At 34.4% G+C, this 13,425-nt stretch overlaps 1 protein-coding gene across 1 annotated transcript in view; it reads right to left on the bottom strand.

The window, feature by feature from the left end:
- Positions 1-2,407: 2,407 nt before the first annotated feature.
- LOC137654674 (mucin-2-like) overlaps positions 2,408-13,425 on the bottom strand; it is a 145,005-nt gene continuing 133,987 nt past the window's right edge. The window contains exons 8-12 of the mRNA XM_068388537.1: positions 12,696-13,277; positions 11,653-11,876; positions 10,393-10,501; positions 7,902-8,178; positions 2,408-6,501 (exon numbers count right to left, since the gene is read on the bottom strand). Of these exons, the coding sequence (XP_068244638.1) occupies positions 6,359-6,501; positions 7,902-8,178; positions 10,393-10,501; positions 11,653-11,876; positions 12,696-13,277 (1,335 nt within the window). The 3' untranslated portion in view covers positions 2,408-6,358. The remainder of the gene's footprint in view (positions 6,502-7,901; positions 8,179-10,392; positions 10,502-11,652; positions 11,877-12,695; positions 13,278-13,425) is intronic.

Genomic DNA, 13,425 nt, shown 5'->3' with positions numbered 1-13,425 from the left:
CATACTGAGTGCTGCGTGATTAATCAGACGTTTCATTGGCAAAATGTCTTTGCCAATAATTGCAACTAAGAACTCGAAGTAAAAAAATATTAATTTCCAATTTATTAAAGTTTTGGAGCATTTCTCTTCCTCTAAGACGTATTTATGTCAACGCGACGTTGTGAATGTGATCGTCACTTGACGACTCAATTTGGACAAGTAACAGGGCTTCTTTGCAAAAATTGGTTCAAGGGATCACAGCTAAGGTACATCACAGCATTGGCAAAAACACAGTTTAGTTGATGTTTGAAGGACAATGAACTGTTCTGTGAGGTTATACTTGTATAAATGAAACTCAAACCTTTGTGGATCTAGCACTTCCTTGGTCCTCCGGTTTTTTTTTTTTTTTTCATTTTTTTCACCTTAGTAGACTATCATGAGCGACCCAGTTGACCTCTCCTGATGTGAAAATGTATATTATGCTGACCATGCTTAATAATATCTATTTGATTCTATCTAATTATGAGGTTCCAAATATGTTTTCCAATCTACTGCTGAGTGGTACACATCATTGGTACTTGAAGATACTGGCAAGTTTTTCAGGATACTAGATATTTTCAATAGATCTCATATTATATCATCTATGATGATACTAGTTGACCTCAGAGAAGCTAAAGGTAGGTGTCAATCAGCATATTAACAATTTCATACCTCCATACACAAATAAAAAGAGCAATCAAAGATTTCAGACATCCACCAATGACGATTGTCAACATTGTACTCAAGTCTACGGCTAAAGCTTTCCCTCTTTCATATACTGACCGCCAACGAAACAACGGTACAATAAAAATCCTGGATCTTGATAGTGATCCAGATCACAGCCAGAATGTAATCCCTCCTGAGTTAGCCTATTTCTAACATTTCATGAAATTTTCTTTAAAATTCATCCGTAACTTTTTGAGCTAGGTTGGTGACATACACAAAAAACAGAGACAGGTGAAAAAATAACCACCTTGGTGGAGGTAATAATGAAAATAAAATCCACATTACCCTGATCATATGCTGCTGCTTGAATAACAGTATGGCTTTTATCAATATTCAAGGCGACAACTTAGGATCCACCACTTGTAAGTAAGAACATAGAACAACAACAAAAGATGTCCCAGATAGGTGAAGGTGAATAGCTTCAGCTAGTGCAAAGTTGCATCCTCTAATGCCCTGAAGGACAGGGGAAATTTCTTCTATTCTTAAAAGTCTTTACAAAATTGAATGTTGCTGCAATAGATAAGACCTTAATTCAGGATACCAGACATCGTTGGTATCAACTACTGGAGGTCAATGGAACATTCAATGTGATTAATATATTCACAATTGGTTAAATTGGCTTCATAAACGTGTTAAGGTTAACCCCACTTTTGAAGTCTAAAGCTGACACTTGTATGAAAAATGAAAATAAATTAAATAAGATATAACATAACTTCGTATATAAATTATTTATTTGTATATGATAAGTCTTCATTGTAACTTTACCTAATATTCTGTTTGCTGATTCATAATGATGATAATCTAGTTTTAGAAAATTTTTATTGATTGGTGTAACAAGAATATAACATCTGTCTCCCCATGAATGAATTTCCATTACATGTATTACTATTAAATAAACGTATTGCCCTTCATTATCAATATTGAAGTGTTTTGGTCTATTCTTAAATAAGATGTCATTATTATTATTATTATTATTATTATTATTATTATTGTTATTGTTGTTGTTGTTATTGTTGTTGTTAATAGTAATAATAGTAATAATAATAATAACGATATTATTATTATTATTATTATTATTATTATTATTATTATTATTATTATTATTATTATTATTATTATTATTATTATTCGTGCAACATCATCAGTAAAGAGTTAAGCATCTCTCTGACGTTGTATGACAATTTCAAATTCATGTATGTACCAGAAATTATATTTATGTGGCAATAACCTGCATCCATTTTGTGAAACAGAACCAAACAGAGTCCTCCCGAACTACGGGTACGACCTCCTGTCTGGATCTTTGGATTCAATAGCCTGAAATGAAAACTAAATAAACAAGAAATATGAGGAAATATTCTTTACCGAATTCATCCTACCAATAGTGGTTCTTTAATGAAGGAAAAAATATAAACTTTTACATAAATCTATTTTTGAAAGGACCCAACCTTTATGTCTTTTTTTTTTCAATGTATGTTTATGTATGCCGATAATTGTATAATTGTATACTCCATTTATAAAATTCCAAATTTAGATTGATGTTAAAATACAAAAGTTATGAATGAATAAAAGGCTTTCACTAGAACAAATTTTATTCGATTGCTTAAATATTCTATACATTTGGGATTTAAAATCAATATGCAAATTTATGTATTAATAAACCTTTAATAAATAAACCTTTTCCAAGAATTTCGTTAATCTCGAACTCATCCCAAAGAATTTGTACACTTTTCAGATTAATCGAATTAGCTAAAACACTTCTATTTTGGCCACTAACAAAAATGACCGAGGAATAGCAGAGCCTTCATATGGCTTTTGCCATCATGAAGGAATAATAAACTGAATGTTATTGAGTCTTCTATATAAAATTAAACCAAAATTATCTTCCAGAAAACTGCAGCTCAACTTTACCGATCTCAGGGGACATCCAAAAGATAAGCAGTTTCATCTGATGGAGGAAGATTTTTAGGTGTATTTGATTTGTCAGGGCAAATTTCTGTTTAGAATCCAGTATCGATCACTATAACAATTATTCTTGATTCTAAGAGCTTTCAAGATTACGTGAGAGAGAGAGAGAGAGAGAGAGAGAGAGAGAGAGAGAGAGAGAGAGAGAGAGAGAGAGAGAGAGACTTAATTCATATGTTTTTCAAAAGAAAACACACATTGCAAAGAGAAACTAGACTGTGAGATTAACGTGTAATGATAAAAATGGCTAACAGAAGTCATGCAGATATAAAAGTAACTTTTCGTAAAAATTTCAGCCTGTAAATTAAGGACGAAAACTTCAATGACAGAGTAACGTTGCGAATGAATACAATCATCTTTAGAGAACGAAGACAAAAAATGAAATACCATCTTTTGAAATTGTGACGTCGTAGGTGACGAGGAAAGTCAGGTTATAAAGCAGAGGAATCAGATAATACATCTACAAATAAATTACTGTTTGATTTAGTATAACAATTACCATGTTATTAAGAAAATTATTTTCTTTCCTCACGTAATCTAGAAATGCGTCACTAACCTACGTAATTGAAGTATATTGTGACACTTACCGAACAAATAACCATTCAAAAAGGACCTTATACATCATTTATAATTATCAATTAATATAACATGATAATTTACCTTTACTAAGGAGCACACGGGTTGGAGTCATACGGTAGATTATTGGGACTTGGTATCGTGCAAAGCATTTTGGAAGTCCGTTGGCAGTTAGAAGTAGTTCTATTATTCATCTATTACTTTAGTGGTATATTCATTACCTAGCTTTAGAATCAGATCCTTTGGCTCATCGATGCAAATCTATAAAACATACAGTCAGCCCTCGTTATTCGCAGGTTTCATCTTCGCGGATTCGGTCATTCGCGATACAAAGAACCATATTTTTATTTGGGGTTACTATCACAGCCTAAGATTTCAAACTAACCATGATCCTTTGCCCCCGCCATGCTTCATTCCATTCCCCTTTCCACACAGCCATACACTCCATCTCTTGCTGACTCGGCCTCAGTCTTGCATCATCTCTCCTTGCTTGTGCATCTTCCAATTCAGTCATTTTTTAGCATGATCACATTGTGATGTAAAAAAAGTTACGTAAAAAACCTGTACATATCCTGTGTGTTAATAAGGATTTTAGTATAAAATGTGATATGTATATTATGCTACTCCACACGCCAAACAGTTGATGGCTCAAGGTTGCATCATACTTCACACTTACTGCTTAGAACTTTGTACATAAACAGTTACTGGTGTTGGGCTGATACTTTTGCTTTTAATTTTTATTATGTTAATCTATTCATTGTATATTAGTGTGATCATTATATTAACTATTGTACAGTATTGTATACAAAATACCGTACTTTACAGTAGTAATGTATACATAGGCTACGAGGCTACGTGTACGGTGAGTTTGAATGGTGTGAGTCGACTTGCTGTAAACAGCGATCACTTACGAATGTTACTTTAGCTAATTAAGCTATACTGTAGTGATAGTACGTTACATATATGGTAATATACACTACAGTATCAGCAGGTGTTTTTAGATCGGAGAATTGTGTTTTGTTGTCACTATATGTATTACATGTATGTATAACTGTGGCAATGACTCATGTATTGTAGTCTCACCATGTACATAATATGCATGTTTACCTGTACAGTACTCTTACTGAAATGTGTTCATTCATTAGCACAACACTTATGCTTTGATAGAAACCAAGTAAAAACAATATTGGGCAGTACAGTGGGTTTCTTATAGCTTGTTAGTTGACCTTGCATATGCAATGGACAATGAGTTTGTAGGTCCTGAATTAACACACCCTAAGGCAGCAAGTATTCACAGATTCTCGCTCTTCGCGCCTGTTTCTGTTACCTAACTCCCACGAACAAAGAGGGCTGACTGTAATCGACATTTTACCCCTATAAGTCCACAAGTAGATTCTTCTGCTATTTAAAAATCAAATACAAAGCACTAAAATGAATCTGCAATTGCTCACACTCGTAAGAACAGGAATGCCCTCTTCAAAACTGTGTTTATTACATAGACCCGGAAAGTATTTACGATCCCGGTCACTGACTGAAAAAGAATATAAAACGTGAAAGCAAAAAACTGGATTAATTGACGAAAAACGGCATCTCTACAGAAAAATACGTCGTTATTTGTAATCCCTTAGAATAAGAGATCTCTCTCAGCATTGTCCTTACCTCTCTCGTGCAATTTAAAGTGTTAAGAGTAATAATTACCCAAGAAATTATAATAAAAGAATCTTACATACCATAACCTGGTCCCTTATGAAATCCTAGACATTGCATGATAGATCACATCAAATTGATAATATTTCTTTGTACAACTGTCAGTCTATATTAAGCTGTGTACGTACATAAATACAGCAGTGCCTTTATTGCCTGTAAATTAAATAAAAGAAAAACACAACAATATATTGCCGACATTCTATAGAATTGGATAAATTCTACACAGTATTTGGCACATAAATCGTTAAATGCAATGATTTATGGTTCATCCTACATATTGGGCACATGATAGGAGTAAAGTATCTAACTTTTAACTAAGTATGAAATATAGAAAATGAAAAATTGCAATTCTCCTCAATGTCTAAAATCAAATCAAATGATCTAAATTCCACAGGTTTCATGAAATATCATTCTATTTCTGAAATGACCTTTGGTATTTCATCTCTTTACTCGAGTTAACGCCTCTGAAAAAAAATGAATGGTTTTGGGGGAGATTCATAGCTAATTCAGCATATAGAAATTGGTCCAGGTCCACACAGTAATCTTTATTTATATAACTTATTAACTTGTTTAAAAATAAATGATATCGTAGATCAAAATACAAATTCATATTCCCGATTGGAACAAGTTCATTAAACAAATGTTGATGGTTATCTATTTCGTGCTGAATTAAATTTTAACGGATATTTTTTTACATGTTTTATAAGTAATATATTTCTTTACATTTTGGCGTCAATTCTCAGCCTGCGCAATTTTCTAGAAAATATAACCGTGACTATTTTTTTTTTTTTTTTATCATGAAACCTCTACTTTAGCTAATATGAAATAAGGGTCATTAATTTGGTCCTTGTATTTTAAAATGGTGTCTAGAGTCAGAGGTGCTCTTTCGAACACTATTTCTTTTTCTTTATGGTATTTGGTACTGTTACACAAAAGGATTATACACTTAGTACATTCTCGATGGACTCCATTCAGTTAAAGGACTAAAATGAACTACATGTCAGGTAGCAAAATATATAGTTAAAAGATGCATAATTTCTATGAAAAATAACCCTATTTTTCATGCCTTTGTTTCCGGAAAATAACCACATTGAATTAGTCACACTAAAATCATTATGTTTTTTAATGTTCAGAATAAAGGTTAACTCGTATCTAATTATCAATTCTGGAGTCACAGTAAGTTTTACTTACAAAGTTCTAGTGACTCTACATATATGTGGCCTTAAACATTATATCACTATTTCAAACCAGAGCTTCAAACTCGCTCCACTTCCAGGAGGTGTTATCATGCTTCTGAATCCACCACCTGGCAATGTCTACAGAATATCTTTCCACGCTACTCCGTAGATCTTGTGACTTGGAAGGACCTTCACGCGTTGGACGTGTCAGAGCTGACGGTCCTCTTGAATCGCCTTAGTTCCTCTTTGATGGCCCTGATGAGGGGCACGGCTGGGTCTGAAGCTCTGAGGCCTGTGTCTTGGTCTATGGGTTCGTTGGTTCTGCTTTGTACATCTGAAGAAAATCAATCTTTGTATCTTAAAATTCACAATACCGTAGCCTTTATATTAAAATGTATTTTCATCGCTCATCAAATGACGTACCTAAGAATTCTTGGTTTAGTGTAGATTTCAATCGCAGTATTGTCGTTAGTGAATAGTTAGAATATGATAAGATTAAATCATCATAACATGTATTAAATCTGTGATATGTACGCAGGTCATTCTACCGAAATTTTAAAACTATTATGATTCCTATTCAGGTCTAAAGTATCTTTCTAAAATAAAGTTGTCTCCTAATTCTGAAGTATCTTTCTAAAATAAAGTGATGTCTCTCAGTTTTAAAGTCTCTTTCTAGAATAAAGTGATGTCTCTTAATTCTAAATTATCTTTCTAAAATAAAGTGATGTCTCCTAATTCTAAAGTACCTTTCTTAAATAATGTCTTTCAGTTTTAAAGTCTCTTTTTAGAATAAAGTGATGTCTCTTAATTCTAAAGTATCTTTCCAGAATAAAGTGATGTCCCCAAATTTCAAAGTTTCTTTCCAGAATAGAGAGATGTCTCTTTCCATAGTGATAATTTTCAATAAAAAAAACTTCCATTTTTTCAAACTTTGACATTGAATTCTTTTGATGACTTAATAACACAAGGAAAGTTATTGAAAACTATATCGAATCAATTCAATAGACAATACCAAACTCTCTTTCCCATATACAGTAGTTCTTTGTGAATTATGTATCCTCTCAAGGCAACGGTATATTTGAAAATCGATCGGAAAATCATCCTGCCATTGGCGTTGCTCCCCTTATATGGACCTGCTGTTATTAAGGAAAATATTTGCAGAATTATTTTAGAATTGGGAGGTATCACTTTATTCTGGAAAGATAGTTTAGAATTGGGAGACATGATTTTATTTTGGAGAGAGATTTTAGAACTAGTCGACATCACTTTATCATGGAAAGAGAATTTAGAATTGGGAGACAATTTAATTCTGGAAAGATAATTTTGAACTGGGAGACAATTTTATTCTGGATAGAGAATTTTGAATTGGGAAACAATTTTATTCTGGTAAGATAATTTTGAACTGGGAGACAATCTTATTCTGGATAGAGAATTTTGAATTGGGAGACATTTCATTTTGGAAAGAGAATTTTTAATTAGAAGACATTTCATTTTGGAGAGAGATTTTAGAATTGGGAAACATAACTTTAATCTGGAAAGATAATTTAGAATTGGGAGACAAATTTATCCTAGAAAGAGAATTTTTAATTGGGAGACAACTTTATTCTGAAAAGAGAATTTAGAATTGGGAGATAATTTTATTCTGGAAAGAGAATTTTGAAATGGGAGACATCACTTTTTTTTGGAAAGAGACTAAAAAGGGCAGTCTCTTAAAGGACTCCATAAACGACTTACTAGATATAGTGGCTGAGAGTCTTCTTCCTTCAGCTTCGTCAGGACTCGACGGCGGCATATTGACGGGGGTGATACTTCGGCCACTTCGTCCACTACCTGGACGATACGTACCTGAAGGACCACTGCTAGGGCGCCCTACCCCGGCAACGACGCTACTTGGGCGAGTCCCTCCTGATGGGACGCTACTTGGCCTACCGAAGCTGGTCCCCGGCCGACCTGCATCTCCCCAGGCAGATTTTGGGGATCTGCTTTGGTCCAGAGGGATAACACCCACAGCCTGAATAGGAGGAACGAAATTGTCTTTTTATGAAGTACAGATATCACATATATTTTCCATATTATCAACTTTAATATACTTATTTACACATGTATATCTACTTACACACACGCACATACACACACAAACACACACACACACACACACATATATAGATATAGTATATATATATATATATATATATATATATATATATATATATATATATATATATATATATACACTCGCACACACACACGCACACACACACACACACACATATATATATATATATATATGCAGTATACATATGCTTTTTGAGCATGTTTATTTACGATACAATTAACAGAAAATGTATTAGTGGCATCTAAATTCAAAGTCAACATCTCTCCAGACAAGCTAAACTCTAATTAGGTTTCACAAAAAGACGAAAACTGTTTTTATGTTTTTCAATTTGTTATCCAATGTCGGCATATGTTTTGAACTACTGTACTTTCTATGAGTCCCCCGGATGTTCATATTGATCTTTCGCCAAAGGCTTGGTTTAATTAACACTTATCTGTAAAATTTTAGAAATTTACATTATCCTATTTTCTTACGCTTACACAAATACAGTACGTACCCTTAAAAAATAGAGCTCGTCCTATCTGTATGTGGTAAGAAACCCAGGGTGCCCCATTAGGACTTGCCTGTTCTTCAGTTATCTCTATTGAACGACTACATGCTCTCAGATTGTTTACTTACAGCGTTTTAAGATGTCTTCCCTTGGTTTAGTTAGTAATCAATGCTGGAATGTACCGGGGGAAAATTATGTTTTGTGAAGATTGTGGTTTACTCCAAGTACCACTCATGGAAATGTATGTTTCAATGGTTTCTGATCAAGTTAACAGTTTCAGCGTAAAAGGAGACTTGGTATTAGTTCAGAGGAGAAGTCAGGGAATAATGTGCTAGTTGATTATAGCAGGAAAACCTCCACCTTTAGACAATACACAAGTTCAGCCATCTTTTCATAGTGATGGGCTTTGCAAGTTCTTTACATCACTTGCGCCTATTGTTAAACTTCGGAAGTCCAGTAAATCTTCCTTTAGTCTTAGTAATTCTGTTCCTTCCCAACCTGTTGCCATACTTAACCTAACCCTTCATATCATTCTAATATTGATAGCGTTACATTTAGCACTGCGGATTCGAAAACCTCACACAGAGCCTCTAAATCCTTATATAGGCCTACTTCAGTTCCTTCTAAACCCTTGCAATACCACAATCTTAGTCGCTCCGTAAGACTAAACTTGATTATGAGGTAGAAGACCAAGTGGATTTTCTTGATCCTAATATTCACTAAAGTAGGCGCATATCAGCACCAGTTTCATCAGCTGATGTTTACCAATTTCTCCTGCAGGACAGAAAATGGAGGAAGAGGAACCTCAGAGTCAGTGATGAAAACGAGAAAGCATCACCTTTTCAATCTTTGTGTAACCTTATTGCTGAGATGTACCCTAATAAATTTTTTAAGGTAAGTTCTACCCAATCACAAAGAGTGGCTACTTCCAAGGCAGTTTACACACCTCAACTCTCCAACTTCGTTATGATAGAATTGTTTGTTGTTTCTTTAAGTTTTAATTTTCGATATTTATTGATTAATTTTGGAGTATCCAAATATCTTTGTATCTTAAAATTCACAATACCGTAGCCTTTATATTAAAATGTATTTTCATCGCTCATCAAATGTAGTCCTGATGAAGAATCACATAAAACAGTGATTCGAAACACGTGTGACACCAAATAATAAATGGAAAAACGAAAATGCAGGTTTTTTTTTATCCTGAAAAATGACTGGAGCTCAGTTTGTCCAGGGGGATGCTGTCTTTGATTTTTGGACGCCAAAAATATATGTATATATATATATATATATATATATATATATATATATATATATATATATATATATATATATATGTGTGTGTGTGTGTGTGTGTGTGTGTGTGTGTGTGTGTGTGTATAAATTGTATCAGTAGTACGAATTACCTTAGAAATTATTTATACTTAGTGTAAAAGTAAAAAAGAATATATTTACAGACATAGCTCTTACAAACTACTAATTTGATATATCTCGAAAAAAATAAATATCTAATTGTACCAACAAATTACGAATAAATAAGTAAATAGATATATGTCCATAACAAAACTTTCAAGGGAAGACGACAATGAAACAAAAAATGGACCCTCCTTGGCACTTACAACTTGAGCTTCCTTCCAGCCAGGGGGTGACTGAATGGCTGCAGCAGACCAAGGACGACCGAACGCCCCGTCATCTTGGTCCTCCTCGAACACGCCGGAGGGTCGGGTTCTATTGGACATAAGAAGAGAGACATCATTTGAGAGGCAATTGAGTAAATTTAATACTATACAATTGATAGCTGGTGATGGTGTGAGAGAAGTGTGAGATAGAAAAGGATAATTTTTTTTTCTTTATTCTCAAGAAATTGTTGAAACGAAGACAAATGGTCGACATTAAAAGTGGATTGAGCCTCACCGCGCAAGTAGAATTTGAAAAATATATTTTTTTTATGACTTGTGTCCTCGACCTCGGTGGTGATTGAACTAGATATGATAAAAAAAACTGTTTCTGCTTTGGATTAAGATGTAATATTTTAGAATACTGCAATTGAAACGATGGAAGGAAAAATGCCCCTGAATATCGCCAAACGCAATCAGTCACAAACTGAATGGATCCATGAAAAATGTATGAGAGAACGATAGATTGAAATTAAAATGCTAACTTGATGTAATGCTCTGTTTAAATTCGTGAAATCTGGGTCAAAGATCATAAAAAAATCATGGGAAATTTGTTGATTTATTGACGTATATAATCCGTAGACAATAAGAATCAGATCTAATTAAATTTTTACTATCTTTGTCCATTGGCGTGGCAAACAAAATAGCCTGTCTACTATTTTGATTCCATTCACTGATAATAAATCACCTGAGTACCCAATGTAAGAGTTGAGTGCAAGTGAACTATCCGCTTTAGCTGGTTTCCGAATTTCTATGAATTTTGTGAGTTGAAGGGAAAACATTTTATCTACTCCTGCAGGAATCACGTCCTCTCCTAACATTCCAACTCCTATATCATTTTAGAAATCTTCAACAGAAAGGCATATGTAAGAAAATACTATAAGCAATGTGTGTAGACATCTCAGTTTCTTTCATTCATAACTGACATTACAACAAGTCCCTTCAAGGAAAAAAAATATAGCAGATGAAATATTGAGTAAAATATCCTTAGAGTTTAATACAAATGCCTCACAGGAAAATCCATTTAAAATTTACAGTTTTGAGTTATCTTCTATTCCTTTAACGACAAGATACAGAAACGTTACTAAAATCCTCCTACACAAAGAAGAAAGGTAAAAGAGATAAATAAATTATTAATAAGTCCTCTGTAAGCAAAAGAAGCATAAATGAAAGCAGCTGCATAACCAAAGGCCAATAACAAACCTTTGCTGCACAGCAGCTGATTTAGATCGGAATTTGCGGGCCGTTGTTGGCGAGGTTAATGGAGTGACCTTATCTCCAGGCCTCTGACCATTCAGTAATGAGAAGGCATCATCTAAAAGGTCATGGAAGCGACGGCGGAGACGCCCTACGTTAGGCATGCTAACTTCTGACGCTCCAGACTCCGAAAGGTGAGATGAGGATTCAGAAGGGCGCCTCATTCGGTCCTGAGAAGGAAATAAAAAATAGGGATTAATATCTCGGCGGAACAGATCGGTTATAAAAATTGCCATCAAAATACATAGATGCAACGAAATAACAAACATTTTAGTGGATAGATATGAATATGATTATTTTGAAGCAAATAAAAAAACGAAGTATGAGGTAAAATCCAATAACAATAAAAAAATTAATATCTAATTATCTAGTGAACTTATCACTGAGATTATAAATGTCAATAAGAAACAATTTTGTCGTATTTGGAACAAGAATAATAAGCTTAAAATAATATTATCTTATATGTAAAAAGAGTATCTCATTAACTGGATAACTATTACGTAGGCATGTAAACACTACCAGGCAAAGTATGAGTATAAGAAACCAAAATGGCAAGAACGTTTAAGTAAATAACTTGTCTTTTGCTATTGAAATGGTTAACACTAGTTGGGAAGAAAATCCTACACAGGTTCTCTTCCATTCGAAGTTACAGAATTTCAAATTCTTATTTCATATCTGTAAAACATAATAAATAAAAAATTCTAATGTAAAATAGGAAAGCAAAATAAAATATTTGAAATATATCATAGCCAACCAATATAATTTGTTATTTTTCACTAATTTCGTTTTCTCTGTTGCCTTATATCATCTTTCATCTCAAGCAATAGATTCTTTAAAAATCTCTTCGAAAACCGGGAAAAATACATTCTGCTTAACAAAAATCGTATAAAATTATTTAATAGAGCACCGCTTACTTTTGCTTTTCAGCTAAACGTAAATAACCTGGAAATACAAGTATTAAAAAACCTTAATGATCTTGTTCACCCTACCTCATTAGAAGAAGAAGGAACAATTTCGCTCTCAATTCGAGCCTCCACTTCGGCATCTTTCATAGGTGGGCGTGATGAACCAGAAGCGTCTCTAAGGGGTGGAAGCCCTGCCTCTTCTCGGGTGTAGTTCCTCGGAGGAATCGGAGGTGCCTCAGGGTCGTAGGCATAAGCATCAATCTGTGATGGTATCCTACGCGTTCTACCGTCGACAACAGTTGCTAGATCCTTGATCGGTCTGGGCGGCGGAAGGAAGCGAGGCAGGGACGTCCCAGGGATGAAAGGGGAGGCTTGCGGTTTCCCAAAGCCTCTGGGAGGAGGCAGGAGAGGCGGGGGCAAGAATAATGACCCCTGATCCTTGCTGGTAAAGATTTGAGCCCCGTGGAGGATGTTGGCCATCAACTGTTGCGTGGGATCACTCGAACTCATTTCAGATTGAGTCGTTTCGTACCGAGAATTGATTGAAGGACCCGTCAAGTCTTGAGAGCTTATTGGCTTAGGGGAACTGTACACGGGTTCGTCCATGATTATACGGCCGCTCTTCTTCCAAGGGACACTGCTCTTTGGGCGTCGCAGAGTGGTTGCCTGTTGCATGTGAAAAGGAAAGAGAACAAGGGAATTAAGAAATGTACAGGTATCTATTCATACACCAACGTTATCACAGATGTATTTGTTGGGAATAACTTCCGGTATTTAAAACTTTCTACGCTGTACACCTAATTTATTTAAAAGT

This window comes from Palaemon carinicauda, chromosome 15, assembly GCF_036898095.1.
Source record: "Palaemon carinicauda isolate YSFRI2023 chromosome 15, ASM3689809v2, whole genome shotgun sequence".
Taxonomy (NCBI): Eukaryota; Metazoa; Arthropoda; class Malacostraca; order Decapoda; family Palaemonidae; genus Palaemon; species Palaemon carinicauda.
This window is presented reverse-complemented; position numbering and strand designations above follow the sequence as displayed.